The sequence below is a fragment of the Astatotilapia calliptera genome, chromosome 11 (assembly GCF_964374335.1).
Source record: "Astatotilapia calliptera chromosome 11, fAstCal68.1, whole genome shotgun sequence".
In the NCBI taxonomy this organism is placed as follows: Eukaryota; Metazoa; Chordata; class Actinopteri; order Cichliformes; family Cichlidae; genus Astatotilapia; species Astatotilapia calliptera.
Genome location: NC_137432.1, coordinates 23,450,798 through 23,475,131, shown reverse-complemented (window position 1 = coordinate 23,475,131; position 24,334 = coordinate 23,450,798). Strand labels below are relative to the sequence as shown.

General features: G+C 41.1%; 2 protein-coding genes and 1 long non-coding RNA gene across 5 annotated transcripts; 1 reads left to right on the top strand and 2 right to left on the bottom strand.

Annotated features, from left to right (window-relative positions):
- Positions 1-280: 280 nt before the first annotated feature.
- Positions 281-18,467, bottom strand: cyp11c1 (cytochrome P450, family 11, subfamily C, polypeptide 1). 3 transcript variants are annotated; one of them, XM_080308331.1, is made up of 9 exons: positions 18,048-18,463; positions 17,803-17,958; positions 15,125-15,339; positions 13,748-13,951; positions 13,474-13,655; positions 13,199-13,365; positions 1,685-1,763; positions 1,240-1,582; positions 281-511 (listed from the first exon to the last, which is right to left on the bottom strand). In XM_080308331.1, the coding sequence occupies exons 1-8, from the start codon at positions 18,338-18,340 to the stop codon at positions 1,340-1,342; spliced, it is 1,539 nt and encodes a 512-aa protein (XP_080164457.1). In that variant the 5' UTR covers positions 18,341-18,463; the 3' UTR covers positions 281-511; positions 1,240-1,339. The 3 variants fall into 3 exon arrangements, with proteins under 3 accessions (XP_080164457.1, XP_080164458.1, XP_080164459.1); XM_080308332.1 differs by lacking the exons at positions 281-511; positions 1,240-1,582; positions 1,685-1,763 and adding an exon at positions 7,137-7,871 and having other exon boundaries at positions 18,048-18,467; XM_080308333.1 differs by lacking the exons at positions 281-511; positions 1,240-1,582; positions 1,685-1,763 and adding an exon at positions 7,667-7,911.
- On the top strand, positions 8,490-9,879 carry LOC145431926 (uncharacterized). Its single transcript, XR_013912249.1, has 2 exons — positions 8,490-9,637; positions 9,725-9,879. It is a non-coding gene; the product is annotated as an uncharacterized LOC145431926 (long non-coding RNA).
- A 115-nt stretch (positions 18,468-18,582) lies between the features above and the next one.
- Positions 18,583-22,564, bottom strand: LOC113032452 (complexin-3-like). The gene is made up of 4 exons (XM_080308334.1): positions 22,260-22,564; positions 21,638-22,013; positions 20,883-20,966; positions 18,583-19,639 (listed from the first exon to the last, which is right to left on the bottom strand). The coding sequence occupies exons 2-4, from the start codon at positions 21,875-21,877 to the stop codon at positions 19,415-19,417; spliced, it is 549 nt and encodes a 182-aa protein (XP_080164460.1). The 5' UTR covers positions 21,878-22,013; positions 22,260-22,564; the 3' UTR covers positions 18,583-19,414.
- Between the last annotated feature and the right edge of the window lie 1,770 nt (positions 22,565-24,334).

The window sequence follows — 24,334 nt, the reverse complement described above, 5'->3', positions numbered from 1 at the left end:
AAAACAACCTGAAGAGCCGGTTCGGAGCCGAAAGAGCCAGCTCTTTTTAGTGAGCCGAACCGAAAGAGCCGGATCTCTAAAAAGAGCCGGAAATCCCATCACTAGTGAACAGGGGCAGGGTACAAAAGTAAATGAATGGGCAGGTGTGAGCTTTACTGCCACCTGATGGATATATGTTAATGCTGCACCTGTGGGTGCTGCCTTTGTCACGACGAAAACAATAACAACAGTGGATAAAATTCATCTTTATTTATCTTCATTCCAATGCAAAGTGTGTAAGGACGCTTAAAAAGCTCTTTATTAGGAATAATCGGAAATAAATTATTAAAGCGCGCAAACCCTACGTGATTAAACTTGTCAAATGGTAACAGCATGACTCTCCTCTGAGCATGTGTGTGTGTCAGAGCTTGCTGAAAGTAATCCTCGGCGGAGTCTCGGGCTGGAGGATGAGGGTGACTGTGGTGTTGAGGTCCTCTGAGGACGGCACGCTGAGATGGAAGCTAAGCAGGATCTAGACATGCAGAGAGGGAGGAGGCAGGAGAGTGGAGGGGTGGAAGCATCAAGAAAGAGAGGAAGAGAGAGCAGAGACGTTTACAGGGATTAAAATCATGCTACAGTGAGGGGCGGAATAGAAATAGGTGTATCTGCTCAAAATGCTACTTAGATTTTTTTCGTTTCTCTTCGGGTGAACTATAATTTAGTGAAACAAACTTTACTTCGCATTTATTTGAGAGATTTTCTTACTGGTTGAATAAACATATTCCATCTAAAGTTTTAGGATTTGAAAACAGTGTTAAACTTTACAATTTGTTTTTTTCCTCCATTGATCACCCTGTTTCCATGAAACATGAACCAATGAAGTTGCCCAACACTGCAGGAGGTTTCTTGTTATTAAAAGGGAGTTTTTCTTTCCCACTGTTGCAAATTGTTTGCCTGTAGTGATTGTTGATTGTTGGAGTTTCTCTGTTTTACTATAGGGCCTTCACCTTACAATATTAAGCACCTTGAGTCAGCTGTTCTTATGGTTTGGAACTATATAAATTCAAGTGTATTGAATTGAACTTGTTTATAACTAATGTTTATAACTATTAATGTAGCTATTATCTTCACTGTAGCCAGTAATGTAAAGTGGTCCTTATAGGGAACCGAATCATTAATTCACTGCAAAACAATGACTTATAAAGCACTGAGTGAACTGAAGTCTTCTATTCTTTTAAATGCACAGCTTTTACTTCTTACCAGCCTTATAACTGAGCTCTCATGTTTCCACTTCTTCCTGTCCTCTTGCATCATTGTCCTTTCACTTTCATCCCATCCCAAAACTTGCTTTCTTGCTTCCTTACTCTTCCCCTTTCACTTTTTTGCTGTCACTCACATGCATGAGAAAAAGTTGCATCTCGCTCTCAGCAATCCTCCTCCCGACACACTGCCTCGCCCCGAAGCCAAATGCCAGTGAGCGAAATCCTGCGGCTTCCACCCTTTGGCCCTCTTCTCTGCTCCACCGGCTGGGGTCAAAGCGCAGTGGATCCTCAAACACTTTTTCACTTCTCCCCATTGGGTAAATACAGGCCTGGACCAAAGTCTGAGGAGAATTTACCACCAAACGCATGTTAGTCAGATGAATGTATATGAATGTCTATGTGAGTGCAACAGAAAGAATCAGAGTTACAGTCCAAACACTCACCCCAGCAGGTATGTGGTAGTTCTGGAGAACGATGTCTCTGACTGGATACCGCTGCACTGTAATTCCCACCGGGTACAACCTAAACCAAAAGCAATCCAGACATTGAAAGCTTAAAATTTCTGACACATTACCTTTGAATCCTCCATTAGTTGAGTTGTCTGACATAATCAAGATTTCTGGTAATCAATTCTCATTTAGGTGCCTTTTGATAAACACAGACACTCAGACAGTTGATGATTTTTTTTTCCATACATGAGTTGAAGGAAAAATTAGTTTCTTCTTGTCTATATATAATATGTGTCATACATTAATTACTGTACAATATTCCTGTGTGAAATTTCCAGTGACAACTTTTGATTATTATTTAGAAAAACCCTGTAGCTAGCTAGGGTCAGGGTCATTACTGGTCGCATGAAGCGGATCTGGACCCTACAGAGGGTGCACAGGTAGTCCAGCTTAATTCTGTTGTTTTCGTTCAAATTCTTTGGTTTTTGATCAAATTCTGTTCTTTTCATTCAAATTCTGTTCTTTTCATTCAAATTCTATTCTTTTCATTCAAATTCCATTGTTTGTTCTCACATTCTGTTCTTTTCATTGAAATTCCATTGTTTTCATTCAAATGCTTTTGTTTTCATTCTAATTCTACTCTTTTTATTCAAATTCTATTGTTTGTTTTAGAATTCTGTTGTTTTCATTAAAATTCCGTCGTTTTCATGTTAATTCCGTTGTTTTCATTCTAATTCTGTTGTTTGTTTTGAACCTCCATTGTTTTGATTCAAATTCCATTGTTTTGATTCAAATTCTGTTGTTTTCATTCAAATTCCATTGTTTTGATTCAAATTCTGTTCTGTTCATTCAAATTCCGTTGTTTTAATTCAAATTCCATTGTTTTGATTCAAATTCTGTTGTTTTCATTCAAATGCTTTTGTTTTCATTCTAATTCTACTCTTTTTATTCAAATTCTATTGTTTGTTTTAGAATTCTGTTGCTTTCATTCAAACTCTGTTCTATACATTCTAATTCCGTTGTTTTCATTCTAATTCTGTTCTTTTCATTGAAATTCCATTGTTTTCATTCAAATTCTGTTCTGTTCATTCAAATTCCGTTCTTTTCATTCAAATTCCATTGTTTCCATTCAAATTTTGTTGTTTTCATTCAAAATTCTGTTCTGTTCATTCTAATTCTGTTGTTTTCATTCAAATTCTGTTGTTTTCATTCAAATTCCGTTGTTTTCATTCTAATTCTGTTGTTTGTTTTAAACTTCCATTGTTTTCATTCAAATTCTGTTGTTTTCATTCAAATTCCATTGTTTTCATTCTAATTCTGTTGTTTTGATTTAAACTTCCATTGTTTTCATTCAAATTCCGTTGTTTTCATTAAAATTCCGTTGTTTTCATTCAAATTCTACTCTTTTTATTCAAATTCCATTGTTTGTTCTTAAATTCTGTTCTTTTCATTAAAATTCCGTTGTTTTCATGTTAATTCCGTTGTTTTCATTCTAATTCTGTTGTTTTGATTCAAATTCCATTGTTTTCATTCTAATTCTGTTGTTTGTTTTAAACTTCCATTGTTTTCATTCAAATTCTGTTCTTTTCATTGAAATTCCGTTGTTTTCATTCAAATTCCTTTGTTTTGATTCAAATTCTGTTCTTTTCATTCTAATTCCGTTGTTTTCATTCAAACTCTGTTCTGTACATTCTAATTCCGTTCTTTTCATTCAAATTCCATTGTTTTCATTCTAATTCTGTTGTTTGTTTTAAAATTCCATTGTTTTCATTCAAATTCTGTTCTTTTCATTGAAATTCCGTTGTTTTCATTCAAATTCTGTTCTTTTCATTGAAATTCCGTTGTTTTCATTCAAATGATTTTGTTTTCATTCTAATTCTACTCTTTTTATTCAAATTCCATTGTTTGTTCTTAAATTCCGTTGTTTTCATTCTAATTCTGTTGTTTGTTTTGAACCTCCATTGTTTTGATTCAAATTCCATTGTTTTGATTCAAATTCTGTTGTTTTCATTCAAATTCCATTGTTTTGATTCAAATTCTGTTCTGTTCATTCAAATTCCGTTGTTTTAATTCAAATTCCATTGTTTTGATTCAAATTCTGTTGTTTTCATTCAAATGCTTTTGTTTTCATTCTAATTCTACTCTTTTTATTCAAATTCTATTGTTTGTTTTAGAATTCTGTTGCTTTCATTCAAACTCTGTTCTATACATTCTAATTCCGTTGTTTTCATTCTAATTCTGTTCTTTTCATTGAAATTCCATTGTTTTCATTCAAATTCTGTTCTGTTCATTCAAATTCCGTTCTTTTCATTCAAATTCCATTGTTTTCATTCTAATTCTGTTGTTTGTTTTAAACTTCCATTGTTTCCATTCAAATTTTGTTGTTTTCATTCAAAATTCTGTTCTGTTCATTCTAATTCTGTTGTTTTCATTCAAATTCTGTTGTTTTCATTCAAATTCCGTTGTTTTCATTCTAATTCTGTTGTTTGTTTTAAACTTCCATTGTTTTCATTCAAATTCTGTTGTTTTCATTCAAATTCCGTTGTTTTCATTCTAATTCTGTTGTTTGTTTTAAACTTCCATTGTTTTCATTCAAATTCTGTTGTTTTCATTCAAATTCCATTGTTTTCATTCTAATTCTGTTGTTTGTTTTAAACTTCCATTGTTTTCATTCAAAATCCGTTGTTTTCATTAAAATTCCGTTGTTTTCATTCAAATTCTACTCTTTTTATTCAAATTCCGTTGTTTTCATGTTAATTCCGTTGTTTTCATTCTAATTCTGTTGTTTTGATTCAAATTCCATTGTTTTCATTCTAATTCTGTTGTTTGTTTTAAACTTCCATTGTTTTCATTCAAATTCTGTTCTTTTCATTGAAATTCCGTTGTTTTCATTCAAATTCCTTTGTTTTGATTCAAATTCTGTTCTGTTCATTCTAATTCCGTTGTTTTCATTCAAACTCTGTTCTGTACATTCTAATTCCGTTCTTTTCATTCAAATTCCATTGTTTTCATTCTAATTCTGTTGTTTGTTTTAAAATTCCATTGTTTTCATTCAAATTCTGTTCTTTTCATTGAAATTCCGTTGTTTTCATTCAAATTCTGTTCTTTTCATTGAAATTCCGTTGTTTTCATTCAAATGATTTTGTTTTCATTCTAATTCTACTCTTTTTATTCAAATTCCATTGTTTGTTCTTAAATTCCGTTGTTTTCATTCTAATTCTGTTGTTTGTTTTGAACCTCCATTGTTTTGATTCAAATTCCATTGTTTTGATTCAAATTCTGTTGTTTTCATTCAAATTCCATTGTTTTGATTCAAATTCTGTTCTGTTCATTCAAATTCCGTTGTTTTAATTCAAATTCCATTGTTTTGATTCAAATTCTGTTGTTTTCATTCAAATGCTTTTGTTTTCATTCTAATTCTACTCTTTTTATTCAAATTCTATTGTTTGTTTTAGAATTCTGTTGCTTTCATTCAAACTCTGTTCTATACATTCTAATTCCGTTGTTTTCATTCTAATTCTGTTCTTTTCATTGAAATTCCATTGTTTTCATTCAAATTCTGTTCTGTTCATTCAAATTCCGTTCTTTTCATTCAAATTCCATTGTTTTCATTCTAATTCTGTTGTTTGTTTTAAACTTCCATTGTTTCCATTCAAATTTTGTTGTTTTCATTCAAAATTCTGTTCTGTTCATTCTAATTCTGTTGTTTTCATTCAAATTCTGTTGTTTTCATTCAAATTCCGTTGTTTTCATTCTAATTCTGTTGTTTGTTTTAAACTTCCATTGTTTTCATTCAAATTCTGTTGTTTTCATTCAAATTCCGTTGTTTTCATTCTAATTCTGTTGTTTGTTTTAAACTTCCATTGTTTTCATTCAAATTCTGTTGTTTTCATTCAAATTCCATTGTTTTCATTCTAATTCTGTTGTTTGTTTTAAACTTCCATTGTTTTCATTCAAAATCCGTTGTTTTCATTAAAATTCCGTTGTTTTCATTCAAATTCTACTCTTTTTATTCAAATTCCGTTGTTTTCATGTTAATTCCGTTGTTTTCATTCTAATTCTGTTGTTTTGATTCAAATTCCATTGTTTTCATTCTAATTCTGTTGTTTGTTTTAAACTTCCATTGTTTTCATTCAAATTCTGTTCTTTTCATTGAAATTCCGTTGTTTTCATTCAAATTCCTTTGTTTTGATTCAAATTCTGTTCTGTTCATTCTAATTCCGTTGTTTTCATTCAAACTCTGTTCTGTACATTCTAATTCCGTTCTTTTCATTCAAATTCCATTGTTTTCATTCTAATTCTGTTGTTTGTTTTAAAATTCCATTGTTTTCATTCAAATTCTGTTCTTTTCATTGAAATTCCGTTGTTTTCATTCAAATTCTGTTCTTTTCATTGAAATTCCGTTGTTTTCATTCAAATTCCTTTGTTTTGATTCAAATTCTGTTCTGTTCATTCTAATTCCGTTGTTTTCATTCAAACTCTGTTCTGTACATTCTAATTCCGTTCTTTTCATTCAAATTCCATTGTTTTCATTCTAATTCTGTTGTTTGTTTTAAAATTCCATTGTTTTCATTCAAATTCTGTTCTTTTCATTGAAATTCCATTGTTTTCATTCAAATTCTGTTCTTTTCATTGAAATTCCGTTGTTTTCATTCAAATGATTTTGTTTTCATTCTAATTCTACTCTTTTTATTCAAATTCCATTGTTTGTTCTTAAATTCTGTTGTTTTCATTAAAATTCCGTTGTTTCCATGTTAATTCCGCTGTTTTCATTCTAATTCTGTTGTTTGTTTTAAACTTCCATTGTTTTCATTCAAATTCTGTTGTTTTCATTCAAATTCCATTGTTTTGATTCAAATTCTGTTGTTTTGATTCAAATTGGGGGAAAAAATGGAAAAAGGCCGCTGTGTAATCCATTCATTTCAACAAAGTAACTGTATTCTAATTATCGCTGCTTAAACAGTAACTGTAGCAGAATACAGTTACTCATATTTTGTATTTTAAATACCTAAGGCGGGTACAGGTATTCCATTACTCCCCAACACTGGCCGCAAATAACATTAATTAGTAATTGCCAATTGATAACAGCAACTTTTCACCAGATACTCGGTGCTTTTTGAGGTAATGTAAGGTAAACTGTTAACAAAAACTGTTTCTGAGTTTGTCTAACTCTAACAGATATTTTCATTGTTTAAAATTGGCATAGATGTACTTAATTAAACAGGGCAGCGTTTCTCTGTATGTACACAAGCTTCAATAATTTTCTCACTTTAATGAAACTTGTGAAAAAAAAGAAATGTCTTCATGCCTCTCTAATTTTATTCTATTGTCTTTCGCTTTACATATTCATGTGTAAATTTGTTCTTCTCACCTGTTTCGCATGTCTTTAGTATTCAGCACAACCTTGTTTTCTGTTATGCACATAACATAATATCATAGCCAGAAGTAGAGATTAGAGGTCACCATCTTTATATTCTTTTAAACAGAAGCAAACACTTTAACAAATTATTTTTATGTATTATGGATTTGACGCAGTATTTTTTCATCTTGTTTAAGGAATAAGTCTTTATAATAAAAATTATTATTTGCTGTATTTTACAAAGGCATAATTGTCATTAATTGTAACAATGAAACAGCGGTGATCAGCAGTGACTTATTGAAGAAGCATAGGACCTTTAGTTCAAGGAACATTTTTCACTTATCTAGAATGTTCTTTAAAGCCACCAAAAACTTGGCAAAGCAGTCCTCTTGTTTTTGAAAAACAATGGCCGTTTTTACATATAAAACTAGACTGGCCGATGGCGCGTTATGGCAGCCTCGCTTTTGTCAGTCTGCCCCAGGGCAGCTGTGGCTACAACTGTAGCTTGCCTCCACCAGTGAGTGAATGAATAGTGGAATTGTACAGCACTTTGAGGGCCCCAAAAAGCGCCATATAAATGCAATCCATTATTATTATTATTATTATTATTATTATTAAAAATTCAATTCAATTTTATTTATATAGCGCCAAATCACAACAAAAGTCGCCTCAAGGCGCTTCATAGGTACAGCGAAAAACCCAACAATCATATGACCCCCTATGAGCAAGCACTTTGGCGACAGTGGGAAGGAAAAACTCCCTTTTAACAGGAAGAAACCTCCGGCAGAACCAGGCTCAGGGAGGGGCGGCCATCTGCTGCGACTGGTTGAGGTGAGAGAAGGAAAACAGGATGAAAGACATGCTGTGGAAGAGAGACAGAGGTTAATAACAGATATGATTCAATGCCGAGAGGTCTATTAATACATAGTGAGTGAGAAAGGTGACTGGAAAGGAAAGGAAAAACTCAATGCATCATGGAAATCCCCGGCAGCCTACGTCTATTGCAGCATAACTAAGGGAGGATTCAGGGTCACCTGGTCCAGCCCTAACTATATGCTTTAGCAAAAAGGAAAGTTTTAAGCCTAATCTTGAAAGTAGAGATAGTGTCTGTCTCCCGAATCCAAACTGGAAGCTGGTTCCACAGAAGAGGGGCCTGAAAACTGAAGGCTCTGCCTCCCATTCTACTTTTAAATACTCTAGGAACAACAAGTAGGCCTGCAGAGCGAGAGCGAAGTGCTCTAAAAGGGTGATATGGTACTACAAGGTCATTAAGATAAGACGGGGCCTGATTATTTAAGACCTTGTGTGTGAGGAGCAGGATTTTGAATTCAATTCTGGATTTAACAGGAAGCCAATGAAGGGAAGCCAAAACAGGAGAAATATGCTCTCTCTTTCTGGTCCCTGTCAGTACTCTTGCTGCAGCATTGTGGATTAGCTGAAGGCTTTTTAGGGAGTTTTTAGGACATTCTGATAATAATGAATTACAGCAGTCCAGCCTGGAAGTAATAAATGCATGAACTAGTTTTTTAGCGTCACTAAGAGACAGGAGATTTCTAACTTTAGAGACATTGCGCAAATGGAAGAAAGCAGTCTTACATATTTGTTTGATATGTGCGTTGAAGGACATGTCCTTGTCAAAAATGACTCCAAGGTTCCTCACAGCATTACCGGAGGCCAAGGTAATGCCATCCAGAATAAGAATCTGGTTAGATACCATATTTCTAAGATTTTCAGGGCCGAGTACAATAACCTCAGTTTTATCTGAATTAAGAAGCAGAAAGTTAGCGGCCATCCAGGTCTTTATGTCTTTAAGACATTCCTGCAGTTTAACTAATTGTGTGTTACCTGGCTTCATGGATAGATAGACCTGGGTGTCATCTGCATAGCAGTGAAAATGTATGCTATGTCTTCTAATGATGCTGCCTAAGGGAAGCATGTATAATGTAAACAGAATTGGTCCTAGCACTGAACCCTGTGGAACTCCATAATTAACCTCAGTGTGTGAAGAGGACTCTCCATTTACATGCACAAATTGGAGTCTATTACCGGTAGATAGATATGATACAAACCACTGCAGTGCAGTACCTGTAATACCTGCAGCATGTTCTAATCGCTCTAATAGGATATTATGGTCGACAGTATCGAATGCTGCACTAAGGTCTAGCAGGACAAGCACAGAGATGAGTCCACTGTCAGAGGCCATAAGATCATTTGTAACCTTCACTAAAGCTGTTTCTGTGCTGTGATAGCTGTTTGACAACTACTCTTTCAAGGATTTTTGATATGAAAGTGTCAGGGTCCTGGGACTGGGCGACCCAGGATCCCTGAGCAGTCATGTATTATATTATTATTATTATTATTGTTGTGTATTTTGGTGTTGCTCCCCCTCCCCCTGTGCTTGTGTATATGTGTGTGTGGGTGGCTGAGCACTTGTTTATAGGCGGCGTCAGGCCTGGAGGGTGTGGCCCTGCAAGGGGACTGGCCACACCCGAAGCCACACACCTGCTGCTGATCAGGCCTCGTCGGGGGAGCTACTTAAGAGAGTCTTGGAGCTCCCACCGACGCGGGATCATTGCTTGGGACTCCACGTTAGTTACCCAGTTTAGGTTTTGGTCGTGTAGTGTATGCCTGCCATTGTTCAGTGTCCTGACTGCTGCCGCTATTGTTTCCCGCAGGAGGAGCGTGGAGGGCTTAAGGAGCAGCGAGCACCGGGAGTGCAGACACGGGAGCAGAGAGCACTTGGAGGACACGACACGGGAGTCTGGGGAGAAACACGGGGATTTATTGTTGTTTGATATCACCCTCTGTAAATAAACACTGTCTATACGTAGAGCACCGCGCCTGGGTCCTCCTTCCCCACTCCTTCCACGGTGTGCCATGCCACACCGTGACAGAATGATCCCGCCACGTATGGACCCAGCGGTCTCTGAGGAGAGGCTCAGGAGGGAGGTTATGGACAGGGTTTACAGACTCTGTGAGTTATGGTGGGAGAAGCCCGCGGAAGGTTTGCGTCGCGCCGTGGAGAGGCGGCTGCAGGAGACGCTTTTTAAATTTCCCTGGCTGGTTGACGACCTTAATCCTGTCGTCTTGGACTTCTTACTTTCCACCCTCCACCTCCACTCTCCTCCTCAGGCTGCTCACCGGCCCGGACAGCTGGTGGATTCACAGCCTGAGACGCCGGCCCCGACGTCTACACGAAAACGACGTTCACGCCCCCGGCGTTCCTCACCACAGCCACATCCACGGACATCTCAAGAGCCGGCTGTGGTGAGTAGTACGGACAATTTTCCATTTCCCTCACCATCTGTGTTTGTGTCTGCAGTGGACGAGCTAACAACGCAGGTAACGTCACCTTGATCTGAGGTCGCTACACCACCCGCTGCTTCACCATCTGCAGCTGTACCTCCGCCACCGTTTCGTCTGCCTGCAGCCACCATCCTGATTTCTTTTTCACTGCCAGCTGCGGAGCCCTGCGAGCCGGAGCAGGAGCTCGGAGAGCCGGAGGAGCTCAGCGAGCTGGAGGAGCCCGCACCGCCAGCTGAGGAGCTCAGCGAGCTGGGAGAGCCCGCACCGCCAGCTGAGGAGCTCAGCGAGCTGGGAGAGCCCGCACCGCCAGCTGAGGAGCTCAGCGAGCTGGAGGAGCCCGCACCACCAGCTGAGGAGCTCAGCGAGCCGGAGGGGCTCAGCGAGCCGGAGGAGCTCAGCGGGCAGGAGGGGCTTAGCGAGCTGGAGGAGCCCGCACCGCCAGCTGAGGAGCTCAGCGAGCTGGTGGAGCTCAGTGAGCCGGAGGGGCTCAGCGAGCCGGAGGAGCCCGCACCGCCAGCTGAGGGGCTCAGCGAGCCGGAGCGGGAGCAGTTCGGCGTGCCGGAGGAGCTCGGCGTGCCGGTGGAGCTAGTCGAGCCGGAGGAGCTCGGCGAGCCTGTGGAGCCCGCGCTGCCACCGGAGGAGCTCGGAGGTCCGGAGAGACCCGCTCAGCCTGAACTGGAGGTCGGCAAGTCAGACGGATCATCGCGTCTAGCGCGCCCTCCACGCCAGCTACGCCCAGCGCGTCTGCGTCAGCGACCGGCGTGTCAGCGACCGGCGTGTCACCGTTGTTCACCGGAGCTGCGCCGCCACCACTGGATTCGGGGCAGGCCGCCTGGGGAGCAGCGCCGCCGTCGTCGGACCCGGGACAGGCCGCCGGAGGGGCAGCAGCGCCGCCACCGCCACTGGATCCCGGGCAGGCCGCCTGGGGAGCAGCGCCGGCGCCGTCGGACCCGGGGCAGGCCGCCGGAGGAGCAGCAGCGCCGCCACCGCCACTGGATCCCGGGCAGGCCGCCTGGGGAGCAGCGCCGCCGTTACTGGACCCGGGACTCGCCACCGGAGGGGCAGCAGTGCCGCCGCCACTGGAGCTGTGGCAGGCCCCCGGAACAGTTTTGCTGCTGCTGCCGGACCCGTGGCCGTCCGCCGGAGCGGCAATGTCGCCGCCTTTGGACTCGAGGTAGGCCCCCTGAACTCTTTTGTTATGTTGATGGGCCGCCTGAGACTGTTTTGTGGCGTTTTTTCTTTTTGTTGCTCCGCTGCTGGATGCGCGGTCGGTCTCTGGGACGGTGACCTTGGGGGGGTTGTTTTCTTTGGTTGTTTTTGCTTGTTTTGATTCTGTGTAATCAATTATTGTAAATGTAAATGTTATCAGGAAATGATCAGACAGGAGAGGGTTTTCAGGAAACACTGTTAAATGTTCAGTTTCTATGCCATATGTTAACACAAGATCTAGAGTGTGATTAAAGTGGTGGGTGGGTTCTTTTACATTTTGAGAGAAGCCAATTGAGTCTAATAACAGATTAAATGCCATGTTGAGGCTGTCATTTTTAGCATCAACATGGATGTTAAAATCACCCACAATAATTATTTTATCTGAGCTGAGCACTACATCAGATAAAAAGTCTGAGGAATCAGACAGAAACTCTGTGTAAGGCCCAGGTGGACGATAGATGATAACAAGTAAGACTGGTTTCTGAGTTTTACAGCTGGGTTGGACAAGGTTAAGCATCAGGTTTTCAAATGAATTAAAAGTCTGTCTTGGTCTTTCGTTAATTAATAGGCTGGTGTGAAAAATTGCTGCCACACCGCCCCCTCGGCCTGTGCTTCGGGATTTCTGGTAGTTAGACACAGTCTCAATGGAGATTTTTCAATGGGTTTTTGGGGGGTAGCAAGAGGAGAGAAGCTGCAGAGAGGCGTAAGACTGCAACTCTGCTTCCTGGTCCCAACTCTGGTCATATTTTGGGGGATTTAATAAATTTGTCCATATTTCTAGAAATGAGAGCTGCTCCATCCAAAGTGGGATGGATGCCGTCTCTCCTAACAAGACCAGGTTTCCTCCAGAAGGTTTGCCAATTATCTATGAAGCCCACATCGTTTCTGAACTCCTCCAGAATGCCACATCAGTACGTGAGACTGCCAGGTGTTGTATATGCTTGTTTGTGCAAGGAGGAACAGGATGAGCACTGCCAGAGTTACAAAATGACTTCCAGCAGGTCACCGGTGTGAATGTCTCTGACTAAACAATCAGAAACCGACTTCATGAGAGTTGCCCGAGGGTCCGATGTCCTGCAGTGGGGCCTGTGCTGACTGCACAGAATGCCAGAATTGACAGGCCAATCACTGATGCCCTGTGTATTTCGCCATGAGAACATGTGACAGACATGTGCTCAGGGTGAACCTGAGAATCCATAGAAAACATTATACTGCCTGTAACATTGTTCAGCATTGACTGGTTTGGTGGTGGGTCAGTGATGCACTGCTCCAGATTAAGGAGATCTCCCAGTACACCATCCATCGTCTCATTAGGACCATGGGTACCAGCACATGGGGACAACATAAACTACAGAGTTTGAGATGCTGCAATGAAATTTTTGGCAAACATTCGTGGAAAAAACATACAGGAGTCACATGTCAGCAGATCCACAGTGCTTCGGAGTGACATGTGAATGAAAATATGTGAGCATTAGGACGTGTATTAGAGGTGCCCTCCACTGTGTGGGCACTGGAGACAGATGTAAGGACAGACTGCAGAGATGTGTATGTGTAGGTGCCGTTCTCATTTATTTTCCATGTGCAAACAAATGGATATAAGAGACCATGTGCAGTCAGATTCTTGACGTGTTTACCTGAGGACCTCTTTGATTGTGCCTTTAAGAAGTGGTGCCCCCTGCAGGGCTTTGTGAGGATCCCCACCAGCCTGTGCCCACGACACCCTCACCTGCTGCCTAACGCTCTCCTGCACCTCAGGGTTGCGTCCCAGCTCAAACAGAGCAAACTGCAGGGGTACTGCTGTCTGAAGAGAGGATAGGATGAGACGTGACACAGAATTAGGTATAGAGACCCAGGCTAAGTCAGGCTATCACACATATTGGCACACACACACACACACCAACACACGCACCGTATCCACCCCTCCAGCCATCAGCTCAGTGATGTTGGCTTTGATGAGGTCCAAAGATAGCTGCCCTTTCTCCATGAGTTGCCCCAGAACTCCAGTGTACTGGCTTCCAGCAGTCCCAGCCGGAGATGCTCTATCCAGGGAGGTTGACAAGCGCTGGTACCCCCTCTGGATCCTCGCCTCCGCTGGAAGACAAACAGTCAGGTTGTGGAAGTGAAAGGACAAAGAAGCATGCTGATGCTGATATGACGCTCTTGCGATTATGGCCCTTTCCTACCATGACTGAAGATGTGGTCCCAAGCAGTGGCGTGCTGGGTCCACAGGGGAGCACCCATGCGCAACAGTAAGCGAGGGGGCAGGTAGAGGAGAGGAGGAGTGGTTGTTAGCATTCGCTCCACGGCCCAGATGAACTTCTGAGATTCCAGGGAGGGGGATGAGGAGAAGAGGCCAATACGCTCTCCGTAGAGCACGTGGCAGCTAGCTAGAGAGGGAGGAAGGGAGGAAAAGAAAGAGGTATAGGCGGGTTAAGATGAGATAGATGACTGATGACCTAAAACATGAACAAGCAAAGGACTTAAAAATAAATAAACTATTAAACTTCATGGAGGATTACATTGACCTTTGTCTTGAATGTCTCTATGTGTCATCAATTTATTAATCTTTTCCAAATAACAGTTAAACAATTTCAAAAATGCACTTTATTTTTTCTTATTTATGTAAAAACAAACAAAAATAGACCCCTTTTAATATAGATCTCCCCACGGTGCGCATGATGTTTCCCAATCAAACATGTTCAAGTTATATTAACACGACATCAGCGACTGGAGTAGAGTTTCTTACTCCGGCTTAGCACTTGGTTTCTTGTGCTGGGCTCCATTAGGAGCAGAGCAGCGTGACTCAAAGTCATCAGCTCTCCCCCCCTTCCCACTCGCATACACACAGATGCAAACAAGTGTACACTGAGTCATACAGGCTTTCACACTTGCGAACATGGAATACAGCAGATAGGCACATGAAAGGAGCAGACCTGCTGAAATAACGCTGGAGCTTTGATCATCTTTGTTGCCATTTCTATTTTTAAAGGTGCATGTTCTCTTTGACCTCCTACACCCAGAGTACGCTAAGAGACGCCTGGGGATAGGATGAGGTTCGGTTCTCATGTTAGGTGTGAATATTTTAGAATTAAAGGACAGAGAGAGCAGCAGCACTGATCTATTTGCGTTTTCTTCTTCTTCTTCTTCTTTTTTTGAAGATTTTAAAGAGGTGATGCTCCTGCAGATTGTGTAATTCCTCTGACGTCAGAAACTGGCGCAGCTTACATCAGCATTTGTGAGTCAATGCATAGACCTGATAGTTAGGCTGAATGAAAGCCTGTCAAAACGGGGAAGCGACATGAATCCGTGGCCTTCCATCCCTCGGGGCTTCAAGGTCGATCACTGCCGCATGAAAAATTAGACTTGACATTTATGGGATGTTTCTGTCAAACACCCATCATTTCACACCTCTCCACACTTTTCCAACATAGAAAAAGAAAGTCTACTTTTTTGGCTTCATTTTAAATAAACAGGAATTAATGAATACTCATTTTACAAGCTGTAAAATGACACTTAGAGATACACAAAGGTCTCATATCATGGGGCTGATGACCTCTAACCTTCCAGTGCAAAACGAAAAAGGTCAGGACTGGGATCGATGGTAAGAACGCATTTTCCCTTCTCTCCTCTTCCCTCCTTTTCCATTCTTGTCTGCAGCATTTGACAGAAATCCTTCGCCACCTCATCAAGGAGAGGGAGAAAGCGTTTTACTGCTGCACTCATCATCACCTCCTTGTTCAGCTGCAGACGGTCAGCTCTCCACTCTTCCCCATTCCTGTGGAGAGAAAGGTGCACGCTAAGCATTAAAATGAGCTTATTTCATATCTGCTCAGTCACTGTGAAATAAAATAAGGACATCGTGTTCAAGTCTGACTCCCAGTCAGACTTATCATTGTCTAAACATGAATTCAAAGAAAGCCAGATTGAGAGAAGTCTCTTTTTTTGGTGCTTGACCTCTTCCCAAACACACGTCTACCTTTACCCAAACGTTGCAATAGTTAATATGCAACAAAGAAAGTTTTCATAGGACACGAGATAATCAGGTGCAAAAATAAGTACACCTTTACTGGTAAATGGTAAATGGCCTGCATTTGTATAGCGCTTTTCTAGTCCCTAAGGACCCCAAAGCGCTTCACACTACATTCAGTCATTCACCCATTCACACACACATTCACACACTGGCGATGGCAAGCTACGTTGTAGCCACAGCTGCCCTGGGGCGCACTGACAGAGGCGAGGCTGCCGGACACTGGCGCCACCGGGCCCTCTGACCACCACCAGTAGGCAAACATGGGGTTAGTATCTTACCCAAGGATATTTGGCATGCAGCCAGGAGGCAGCCTGGGATCGAACCACCAACCTTCTGATTAGTGGCTGACCTGCTCTGCCACTTGAGCTACAGCCACCCCATTACTGCTTCCATAGGAATGAGGAGTGAGCTGATCTGGAGCAGTCAGGTGTGTTAACACAATGCCACAGTCCTCCCGGGACTGGATGTCCCTGCAAATTCACCCCAAGGTCAGATTATGCAATGTTCACAGAAAAAAACCAAGAGATACATCTCGTCTCTACATTCGTCTCTCTAAAAAAGAACATGACAGCACAGTTTCGGTTTGCAAAGTTAAATCTGAACAACACAAGGTTTCTGGAACAATGTCCTTTTGGAGAGAGTAGAGCTGTTTTGCCAGAAAGCACAGCACCACATTTGGAAAAAAACAAACTTAGTAGATCAGCACAAACACCGTCTGGCGCGGTGTTGGAGGCATGATCTTTGGGCTCGTTTTGCAGGCTCTCAAATTCCCACAAGCAACTGAACTGAATCGATTTTGTAAAGAAGATAGGGGGGAAATTCCCCCACAACACTGTGAGAGAGTGAGACAATCATGCAAACACCAACACAAAGCAAAAGTCATTACTTGAAGTTGTGGCTGCTAAAGGTCATTACAAGCTACTCTGTCACAGGACTTCTCAGAATCCAGGGAAAACTTCCTTTTCCTGAAGACAGTGGGGGATTATCATGTTTAACAGGTACAAACACGTAGCTAACAACTCGTCACTCGTGACAACAGCCATCTTTAAATAGCTGAATTATATTAATCAGTTCATTTAAAGTGTATAGCATTTTCTTAAATGCACAGCTCTTACATGTGCAGTTAAACCACAGCGTGTTTCTGTGGTTGAGTGAAAGCAAATTAAAGTCTGTTAAAAGAGAACTGATGACTTTGAAAATTCTGATGTAAAACAATAAGAAAAAAGAATTCACTGTTTGAATTATGAAAAATATTTCAGTCCACTGGGATTTCTCAGCCTAGTTTTGGTCTTTTTTTAAAGTCGCATGAGAGTTCCAGCTTTATGGGGGTGACACTAAATCTGAATCAGTGGCTACAAACTTCCAGCAGCCTTTACCACTCAACCCTTTACAGCCATGAGTTTTTGTGTGCGTTTGCATGAGTTCATGGTTCAGGATTTAAAAGCTTAAAATATTGAAAATATTGAATTAGAAAATGTCTGAATGCACTAATATTAGAACTTTTAAAAGGACCTCTATGTCAGAACCAACAACCGAACAACACACACAGTATAAGGATGTCTAGAGACCTCTTTTTGTGTATAATTTTAAATATTATATATAATCTCTATGGTGACCACAGCCTTTGCAGTGCGCTCCATTTAGTTGTTCTAATATTCCAATAAGAAATGAGAAAACTTCATCTTTTGCTTTAATTTTGCATTTTCTCCTTATAATTATAATCTCATTGGAAAAGCTGTTCTTTTAGGGCTGAAATTTCGCTGCATTTTGTTGTTGTTTTATGAACAACCTCAGTCTGCTTTTTAAAGTCATAATTATTGCTTGTTATCTGTGTTTCACACCAGAGTGCTGTACCTTCACAGTGATGTTTTACCATCTCTCAGTCAAATGTATGAGCAGGAAGCAACTAAGAAACTAAATGATGAACAAAAACTTTCCACGCCTGATTAAATTACCCCCCCCCCCACCCCCCAAAAGACACGATGATGGTACAAGTGATTACATTCATGTGCACACACCCACATGGAGTTGTTTCCATCCCTCGAGGGAACATTGAAATGATTTAGTCAAATTTTGACTCTTAAATTTTAATCAGTAGAATAATGGGATTTTACCCACGGAGGGGAGAGGAGTCTCCATCGTGTGACTGCTTGCACAGATGCATATCACCACTTCACGAGTAATTTAAAACACACATGTGGAACTGACTTGAGGAAGATGCCCTTGCTGTGGTTGCGTATTTCCCGGTGTGTCGCCCAGGGCTGCAGGGTCATCCGTTGGGGGTGCAGACCCTCTGACTTAAAGAGCTCACTGACGTCAGATGGGAGCATGATGTTCACGCTGCTTAGGGTGCCGAGCTTTTCTCTATTGCAGTCACACAGAGAGACAGAAAGGATATTTGGTAAGCACACGAACATACTGAAGAACGTTTTAAGCTTTAAACTTCCCTCTACCTGTAGATGGGTCCGAGCGTGTTGAAGGTCCTCTCCATGTGCTTGTGAAGCTGCTGGAAGCGATTTTCTCTCCAGAATTTCAGCAGGTTGAGCCATCCATTCCTCCCAGTGTGAGGGATCTCCTCAAAACTCCGCATCCCTTTCACTACTCTTTTCCCGCCTTCTAGCTTTCCATGCATCACAGTCCCTGCTGCAGTCACACAAAGACCCTTTTGAGGTGCAACACCAAAAAACACATTTCTGGACCCACAAGAGCCCTTCGCTTTGATACCCGCAGTCACTCGTGTGGACATGCTGGCTCTGGTCTGAGTGAGCTGTGCCAGGCGGTCTCATCCAGAGTTGTGACACTTCTTGTTTGGTGTCGTCTCTGCAGGGCTCATTCTTTCCCTCCTCCAACGCTAAAATTCACCCTTGAATGAGATTTCGTGCTGACAGGAGTTTGATGATTTATAAATCTGAGCATCAGAGTTCAAGAGAAACACAACAGAGCCAGAATTTCAGGTTGACTGCACAAAAAACAGATAATGGGCCAGTGTAGCTTCCCGAAATGTGTTTTATTACAAGTTCAATCACAGCAAATCAGCTACAAACAAACAGACTAAATGTCCACCTTCGTAAGTGGTGTTTTTCTCCATACTGTATAAAAGCCTTGAATTTATGCACCAAAATAAGCTCAACACAAACAAAGCAGTTATTAGAAACTAGCAAATTTGGCTCATACACATCACCGATACTGTAGATGTGATGCAGAAAGGACTCAGTATAAAGAAAAGTGGACAAATTCTAACATAATCACACAAAATAATAAAGTTTCATGTTGTTTTGTTGCCCTGAGGTTCCTCACTTGTGTATAGATCTCTTAGTTGGATCTATATCATTTAGACCGACAGCTCTGCGTACTAGCTTGGCTTCTATTATAAAAAAACTAAACACGGTGTCCGAGTGAAACATTACCAGGACAAGATGTGCCCTGTTTTAACATCTACAACTATTGATTTAGTTATATAATCACAATATAATGCAACAGCTTATTAAAACAGTATAAAATCAACATATTCAATGAGGAAAAAATTCTTCAAGTACTGCGTAAAATCCCATTTGTACTTTCATTGTCATGTACTGACCAGTAATTCAACACCTCATAATAATGTTTGAGTATATCTAATCAATACCTAAAATAAGCATTTTACACTGCCGTATTTGTTATTATTAAGTAAAACAGGTGACTTATTCACCTGTTACAAGTTATCAGAGCTATGTAAGAAGAAAACTGACTTCAGCTTACATAAAAGCAGCAGTCATAAATTCCCATATGCTGTTCTCTTCATTAATAGAGTGTAATAATCATTGCTGTGAGTACATATTGATCACATGATTTTACAAGATCCCCCATTTGCTGGTGCAGGAGTAGGCGTCCCGCTGCGTTTCCTCCCTGTGAGGACCGCTGTGCTGAAGCTGAGGCCTTGAAAGGCACTCAGCAGGTTGAAGCCATCGTTCTTGGTTTTGGTTTCAGGATGAATTATTGTCGATAGCTCGTGGGGGAGCGACACTTTGCCTCCGACTGACCTCCGCTGGTTTGTGTCCTTCGTGTTCTGAAGGATGATGGAAGAACAAATGGGTTACAGGGTTGAACGTGTTGCAAAAATAAAAATGAATAAATAGCTCTACATCTCTTATGTCCTTGGGGCGACCGTGGCTCAGGGGTTGGGAAGCGCATCTGTAATCGGAAGGTCGCCGGCTCGATCCCCAGGCTCTCTGTCCTGGTCGTTGTGTCCTTGGGCAAGACACTTTACCCTACCGCCTACTGGTGTTGCCCAGAGGGGCCGATGGCGCGGTATGGCAGCCTCGCTTCTGTCAGTCTACCTCAGGGCAGCTGTGGCTACAACGGTAGCTTGCACATTCACACACTCCACCAGTGTGTGAATGAATAGTGGCATTGTAAAGCGCTTTGGGTGCATAGAAAGGCGCTATATAAATCCAATCCATTATTATGTTGCAGTAACATACAAGTTGGCACACATGGATAATGCCTGCAAAGAATAAGCCAACTATTGTATTGTTGGGGGTTGGCTGTATCTCTGCAAAGGCTGCAAACACATCTGAAGTTATAACAGTTTGAGTTTTAAGGTTTTTTTATCCAGTATCAAGATGTGCTACATCTTGTTGATGGAGAAGTGTTTGCAAAAGGAAAAACAGAAACTGCATTGAGATTGGTTTATAACTACTGAGCTACAGACATTAACATGATGTTTAATGATGAAATGAAAGTACCCAGAGAGAACCCACACAGACATGAGAACATGCAAACTCCACACAGAAAGACCAGACTGGACTAGAAAGTCAAGATTTGAATCCAAGGCCTCCTGACTGCGACCGCCGTGCTGCCCTTTTTTTCTTTTTTCCTTTCATGATTTCATTTTTTTCCCCTGAGGGTATTTATCAAGTAAATACTTGATAAAAAAGTATTTACTTCTCATCTTCTTTCTATCTTCTCATTTTCTTTGACACAGCAAGTTTCATTTTGAACTGGTAAGAATTTTTTGGTTGCTGAACCCTGAATCCTAAATTCAGAAGAATTACGCAGCACATTTTTGTGGTTATTTGACATTTTATCTAAATTAATTCAGTGAAGTTGGAAAAACATTATATTTTGAAGAAAATTTAAACTGGTGTGTGAGAGTAGTGAACAGAAGAATGCAGCGTTTTGTAAAGTTTCAATTCAACTCTGTTAAAGAAATAAAATTTTTAAAAAACCAGTACCGTGTATAAGGGGAAAACTGTCCAATTTACACAAAACTAGAGGATAAATATTGTTATTTTCTTCCAAACACAGACCTCAGGCAGCTGATATTTTCTCCTGAAATGAGCTCTCATCGCTGCTCTCTCTGCATTCTTCTGGGCCTTGGTGGCTTCCCGCAGCTTTCTGTCAACACAGCAGACAAACATAAATACAGCTCAGATATCGCAGGCAGAAAATAAAAATCTCTCTGCACAGTTAACGCCTTCGTTCATCTCAGCTGCCTCCTGGAGAGCACAGTGAGGAATTGACAAAATGAGGTGAACTGAGGGGATTGATTTCAGTTTGCAGATGAATTACATGTAACTCAGGCAAAACTTGATTTCATGTCTGTTTAGAGTCTTTTTTCCATTTTCACCTGGAATTGATAAAACGCCTGTTCATATAATGCATCCAAGAAGCAACCCTGCCTGTTATTTGTAATGGCACAAAATAATGATACTACTCAGGTGCTTGTGCAGCTTTGTGGTACTTGTGGTTTCCATTTCTGACGCCCCTCCCATTGTCTTGGAGGCAGTTTGTGGTGACACTACACAGAAATTGGCTGATATGGGCGGTTAGTTTAGTTTGTCAATCGTTTCATTGTGTTTCATTTTTTATTTCTTCTCGATAACAATTTCTCATTTAGATTCCAAAACTATGAATTGTGATTTTTAAGCAACATTTTCACTGTAAGAGTGCTACTTGTAACACTTCATGTTTACAAAAGCACCTGTTGCTACTTTTACTTAAAGTATGTGAATACTTCCTTCACCCCTGCATGACGGTTTCTACATCACATACAGAGCATTACTTGCCTCTCCTTCTCCAGCTCTGTCTGGTACGAGCAAATGATAGACAGATCTTTGGGATATGCAGCTCGGGGGGGAGACGTTTTGCCCAACTTGACACATCCTCCGAGACTCCCGCTGCCTCTCCCTCTCTTGTTCCTACGTTTGGCACACAGCTTCTTCCCCTTCACCTCCGACACACAGCTGGTCAGCTTCCTGATGGGCATGCTCAGGGAATTTTTTAATCTCACCACAGACTCCATGATGTACCGCACACACACCCCTATTTCCTCATCAGATGACAGGTGAATTTATGGTGGCTTTCGCCTTCCCTCATGTTGTGTTGCACTGACACGAGAAAATCAGGACACGCAGTCTGACATCTCACAGCAATAACTCCTGCCAAGGACAAGGACGGCAGTCAGACAAGGCTCAGACACTCAGAAAGGTTAAACACACTGATGGAGAGTTTATCATCTAGATCAGGTTAAAGAGGGCAGTAAAGCAGAAAAACGGAAACTACGTGATGACAAAACATGAAAATGCCAAACTAACATGCTGAACAGGCTAATTTTCAGGGTCTATTACCACTGATTTACACACAAACATGGTTTACCATGCTGTTCCTGTCCACGGTTATCTTACCCATGCAGGTGGCCACAGTTGGCCTAAGGCTCACACCATAAAATCCAGATAAAGCACCCAGCCAGATGGCCTTCACCACCACCAGCCAATCCCTAAAGCTTTTTAAAAAGTGGGGAAAACAAGAATAAAAAACAGTAGACTCTCCACGAGATATTAAGCCTGCAACTTCCTGGCCTTCACAGGACAAAATCACTGTTTTCCATTGAGGTTTCAGCCTCTCCTTCCCTCTTTCCCTCCTACAGAATCGTTTTCACATTTCACTACCCCCAACTCTGCCACACAGATTACTACCTAAGGGACTTAATGAGGGGAATCTCGTTAGCCGTGGCAGGGAATGCACCTGATGAGTCACGTGTCAGGGGTGAAGCTTTAGACGTGATGTTGAGTGACACACCCATGCATTCACAGTAAGTTAATATATTTATAGACTCATTTGTCCTCCTGCGTAGCTCCATTTAATCCATGTTGTTTTCATAGTTTAGAAAATGGGAGAATAAATGCAACAGCGACAGTTTTTTTTTCTTACAAGAATGCTGTTGGTATTTATTTCACTAAACATTCGTGGATTAAAGATGACTAAAGATGGGGAAAGAAGAAATGAAACTTGGATGGAGAGAGTCCGGCCTTAAAGAGAAGTATTTGAGTCAGTGGGAGATCAGAAACGTACTGACAGCTGGACTGTGCAACTGTGCAAACTGTCAGAAAAGAGGGGACAGAGTGGGGTCACCCTCCGGTCTCCCTCAGTCTCTCCACCAAACAATCAGTGCTGAAGTTTGTTTAAAGGGAGAGCATAGTTTCCTGCATCATAGACTTTTTTATCCACAAACACAGTTTAAAAGTTGCAGTGTAATACATTACCCCTGATTTCTTTCTTCTTCTTTTTTTTTTTAAATATATGCACTCAAAAAAGGATTTCTCACCCTCATTAAAAATTGAAGCAAGAATCTTGAATCAAACACAACATAATATAAAATCAAAGGGTTATTTATGTAGTAATTAACCATTAGGGGAAATGTGATCGATATACCAAAACAAACTAGATTCCAGTAAATGTAACATTTTACCTTCTACTTATGTAACAAATTACATGGAAAATTTACATGCAATCAAATTACTTAAAGACAGCTTCCCAGCAGAAATATTATCTGAGTGAGGCAGAGGGCATGAATGTGAAAAACAAAACCTAAAAAAACAACCTTCACCGGGTCATTTCTTTCCTCTCTGTTCAGTTTCACTCTGTTCAGTTTCACTTAGGATCACTACAGACAAAGAGGATTGTTTGTTATTAGGATTGTCACAGGTGTAATAGGCACTCCTGTAAAAGCAACTCGTTAACACGAATATCTAAGCAGCCAGTCACGTGGCTCACCTCAGTGCATTTAGGCATGTAGACACCGTCTTTTAATGGGAGATACAACACTGAAATACACACAGAGAAAAACAACAGCAATTCTAGCTAGTCACAGTATCACATATTTAGCAAATATTTTATTAAATACCCCCATTCAACGACTAATTAAGGTAGATATCTAATTGCCAATCACATAAAAGCATCTCAGTACAGTTTATTAAGTCAAGGAGGAGCGTTTGCATAAAGTTATCCTTCCACTGCTGAAACGTGAGATTGAACCAGGGACCTAACGTTCTTCCAAATGAGCTGTTTCAGCAGTTCAGTTTGTGTCTGTTGCTGCACTTTACTCCAATGGTATCCAAAGTCATTGGATCTCAATGTGCATTGTACAGCCAGACAATGTTACCACATCAATATGAACCAAAATCTCTGGGGAATGATTGCAACACCATGTTAAGTGACTGGTCTGTGCATTTATCAGTGTTGTTATGGTGACCTACAAACCATGTGCAAACACAGACCATGAGGCAGGGGATGGGCCAAACTGATTTATTATAAATCTCTGATGGAAGCGCAGAGGGCCAGGGGTTGCCAGCAGGCAAGAACAAAGCCAGATGTGGAGGCTGAACTGATGGCTGAGAGCCTGAAGATGCGAGGGAGAGGTTAGTGAGCTGGCTGCTGAGAAAGACACTGAAGCCAGAGCAGAGGAGGCTGCAAAACACTA